Genomic DNA, 4,477 nt, shown 5'->3' with positions numbered 1-4,477 from the left:
TACCTATTTAATAGGTTGGCTTTTTCCTGGGCGTCAGTTGTCAGTTGCCCCATCTGGTTTAGCAGGGATCCAACGTTGCCCTTGCTTTTCCTCCTGCTCCCCACATATCTGAAAAAGGACTTTTTGTTGTCCTTGATGCTTGAAGCTAGTTGGAGTTCAGTTGGTACTCCATGGATTCAGCTGAATCAAAACTGAGGATAGTGATCCGAATCAATGAATCAAATCACTGTCCCTGATTCGGGCTGAATCTGGATTGAATAGGACCCCCTTTGCACACCCTTAGTAGTTACCACCTTTGAAGAGCAAGTCTTGATTAAGTCCGAACCTACAGTAACTTCCATGGAAGCTGGACTAGAATTTAAGCTTCCACACAAACAAGAGGTCTTTACACAATTCTTAGGTTTTTAAATGCCTATTGTCGGCCACTTCTGAGAGACACATGTATATATGCTGCACACTTTCACATAACAGTAAAAGAACGGTTATACTGCAATAAACGAACCAGTCATTTAACCTGTCTCCATTAACAGTCAAAGCTGAATAGTTTACATACAGACATCATCACTGTATATCCCTAAACAGAACAAATATGACACTTTGGAAGAAGGAAACTTTTCTATAAAGCCCAAATAAATGTTTGTTTTTACACTTATACAGGAGGCTTTGTAACAATTTTCCTGTTCAGATAGCTGGTTCCAAGTTTCTTCTCAGCTCAGAGAATGTTCAAACTGGAAATGACTTGACAATTATGAAAATGTTGCAGTAACTACTCAAGTTAACGTTTTTAAAATCACTCACAGTAGTTATTTTTTCAATGTAAGTCTTCATTGTTTTCAGGATGACTTTCCTGTCCTATCCAAAGAAAAAAAAAGGAGAAACATTAATTGGTAACAATTTACAATAACTAAGATGCTACTGACAGCTAAATGCTTAGTATCAGTTCATTTATTACAGGTGTTACATTTTCATTTACTAATCAAAAGACCTTAATCCTAAGTGAAGTGTTACACCAAAATAAGTGGAAAAGTCCAAAAGAAAGGAACCCCTAGGGTCTCTTACTTGCATTTTGGCCCCATCCACAATCGCTGAAGTCTCCCTTTTACCGCTTTTTCTTAAGTTGGCAGGCCACAGAGCTCAAGCACTTAGTTTACTGTCTCCATATGAAAGACCTTTCCCCTTCCACATATAAGCAAAATTTTAGTCACCAGCAAAAGTGCATGATGCCCCTTACACTTAAACATAGCTCTCTGCTCTGCTCTCCTTACATGGTTTTGCATATTATCTAATCTTGAAGGAGAAACCCCAAAACATAAGAACTAGTGAATAGAAAGTATTTTAGTTTATCTTTTTAACCTTTTAAAGGCGTCAGTCATGTTCTGTATTGTGACCTTCTGTACTCCTATATATCAACTGGCCAATTAATGTGCAACCAAAGAGTCAGGCACAGACAAAAATCTATGTTTCAGCCTAGAGCTCAAAACCTAACTTCTAAGTTGAGGCTGGATAGGCAAAAGCTGTGCACAATACCTTTGGTGTGCCATGCCATAAAGAGTGCATAGCTACCCGGGCTCCATCATGTGTATGTGCCAAGTAGATTACTGCTTCTCTGATGGCTTCAATCATTTCCTGAGGAAGAACAGATATAGTAGGTAGTTAAAGACAGATTTCTTTTTATGAAAAGTGTTTGAGGGGGGCAAGTATTAGTCAGTCTTCCCCTCAAACTTGTAGTCAAAAGCATTATTGCTTGAATAGTAGGAAGTTAAAATGGAGGGGTGGGGAAAGGTGCTACTGATTCGATAATGGGTGGCCAATCTGAGGCACACATACTGCAAGTGGCATGGCAGCCTTTGTGTGTGGCAGAAGGAACAGGCAGTATAGCCACAGATAGGGCAGAAAGCAGGCCAGGAGACAAAGCAGAGAGGAAATTAGAGAGCAGAAAGCAGAGCAGCAGATGAGGTAGAGGAAGGGGACTGGGGTAGCAGTCAGAGGGTAAAGGACTAATTTGTGGCATGCCTACGAAAAAAAGCTGGCCCCCCTGTTCTAGGCTACTGATGTAGGAAAGAAATGATGTTAGACGGGCAACACCACCATGGTAAAAAGGCAATCCTAACTGGAACACAGCTATGAAAGAACACATTTCTCCTGGAAAAGTCGCAAAAAGTTAAAATGTCCCATGACCTTTAAGTATATTTCATCATTTAAAAGGAGCGAGGGGAAGGGAAGAGGCAGGCGCATGGATAACATTAAAAAACAAAAAACCCAAAACATCTGGGTCAATATAGCTTTGGGGAATGATGGGAAAAGAAGTTCTGTTGTGATTGTGGCAATGTTATCCTACGTACATCCTTAGGTTTCGATTTAGATACAGAGTAAGAGCTGTGTAATGTTAATAGAGAGCAATACTCCAGGAACATGGTAGTCTTTGTTTTCAATTGGAGAACAAAGAGTACCAATTAGAGGTGGACCAACACATTGGTCTGATATCAGATCGGTACTGACAAAGAAAATTGACTGTATTGGATATCAGCCCAATGGGGCCGATAAGTGCTCGTCCGTGTGCAGCCACACCGCAGCACGCAGGCAAGGAGCACAACCCAGCAGTATGCGGAGAGCCGCGTGCAGCTGGAGGTCTGGTGTGGTGGAAGGGGAGTGGGGAGGGAAGAAGTGTGGTGGAGAGCAGAGCAACATTCCCCCCCACTCCATGGAGAAGGAAGGGGTAGGAGCAGGTGCTGCCCAGCCAGGGTGGGGCATGAGACAGAGCTGCAGCTTGGAGGGGTGGGGGGCAGTGGCGGCAGTGGCAGCTCCTGCCACTGCTTGCACCCTGGGAGGACATGGGGGGGAGGGGTGCATGTGCCCCCAGATCTGCGTGAAGCCAGGTGGGTGGACTGCAGCTGTGGGCTGGAGCCATCACAAATTTTGCCATGGCCCCACTCCCAGTGTCACCACTGGCCTGGCACGGCCCCAGCTCAATGCCCTGCCTCCACCCACAGGCCAGGAATAGGGCTGCGCCAGGCATGCTGTGGTGGCAGCACTGGGAGCAGGGCTATGGTGAAGTTTGAAGTGGTTGCAGCCCCCTTTGTAGCCCCCTTCTTGAGCCCAGCCTCTGCCAAGAAGAGCCCAGTGCAGCCCAGCTCCAGCCCACCCACCCTGCCCAAATGCAGGGGCACATGCCCCCGTAGCCCCCACCCTGCTGTGCCCTCCCAGGGTGCAAGCAGTGGCAGGAGCTGCCTCCCCACAGTGAACCACGGCTGTCCTATGCCCTGCCCTGGGTGGGCAGCACCGGTCCCCGCCCCCTCCCTCACTGCAGGGGGTGCTGATCTGCCCCACTGATGCCCCTTGCCTCCCTCCTCCCATTCCACTACAATGGACTTACCAGCTGTACACAACCATAAATCGGGAAAAATCGGATTAGTATCAGCTGATATGCCTCCTTAAATACTGGCTATCGGTATTGGCCCCCAAAATCTATCAGTGCACCCCTACTACCAACAATAAAACCAAAAAAGTCTTGGATGTTGCAAGATGACAGATTTCTTTTTTCCTGCCATGGCAGGGGGTCGGACTTGATGATCTGCTCAGGTCCCTTCTGACCCTACCAACTATGAAGCTATAAGTCACTTTATCAAACCTGTCACTGGAACTTGATGCACTTAAGTCACGGAGACTGCATAATATCCATCCCAGAATTTCTAAAAAAAATTGACACATGAAAATTGCATGTCTGGTTATTAGAGTTTTCAACAGGTCTATCAATTCAGGGGTAGCACCACCTAATTTGAATTCAACAAGTGCAGTATATAAAATTTAAGAGGAGCAAAAAGACTGATCTGGGCAACTACGGTCTTATTTAGATAACAACAATATACAAGGCTTTAGAACAATTTCTGAAAGAAACACCTGAAGATAATGGGATGAAATGCAGTATAGGCTCTCTTTTGAAAAAAAGTAAAAAAAAAAAAAGAAAGGGAGACTTAATCTACCTAAATTGTAGTAAAGCATTTGATATTGTGATATTTGGGACCAAATCTAATTTAATATTTTCAATTCAAGACCTTGTACAATAAAGTAGGCATGTGCTAACAAAAGTTTGCTTGAGGATGTAAATTTAGGAGCTGCATTAATAAGAACAAGGATTGGAATATAACACAGAAGAATTAAATACCTCAATGAGTGACTGAAGTAATTTAAAAAAAAGTTACAAAAAGAACAGAGAGACCCGAGGAAGACAGTCTAACTATCCCAACCACATAGTGTGCGTGCGTCTGTGCTTTATTGGACCAACGTATACTTCACTTTAGGAAATCTTACAATTTCTGGATCATCACAGCTACATCATTCTTATACTACCATAAGAGAATAAGGTCACGCACTTAGGAAGCCATTACAAGATTTACACTATAAGCTGGAAGCTCAGCTGCTGGAAGTTATGGCAGAGGCAATGCTTATAGCCCCAAGAAGAATTAAAAAAAAAAAAAAA

At 43.9% G+C, this 4,477-nt stretch overlaps 1 protein-coding gene across 1 annotated transcript in view; it reads right to left on the bottom strand.

Annotated features, from left to right (window-relative positions):
• Positions 1-4,477, bottom strand: part of PUM3 (pumilio RNA binding family member 3) — a 44,157-nt gene that overhangs the window by 17,891 nt on the left and 21,789 nt on the right. The window contains 2 exon segments of the mRNA XM_019555298.1: positions 799-852; positions 1,528-1,626. Of these exon segments, the coding sequence (XP_019410843.1) occupies positions 799-852; positions 1,528-1,626 (153 nt within the window).

Source organism: Crocodylus porosus, unplaced genomic scaffold (genome assembly GCF_001723895.1).
Source record: "Crocodylus porosus isolate Cpor-Errol unplaced genomic scaffold, CroPor_comp1, whole genome shotgun sequence".
Lineage (NCBI taxonomy): Eukaryota > Metazoa > Chordata > Crocodylia > Crocodylidae > Crocodylus > Crocodylus porosus.
Note: the sequence above shows the minus strand (reverse complement) of the source record. Positions and strands in the feature narration are given on the sequence as shown.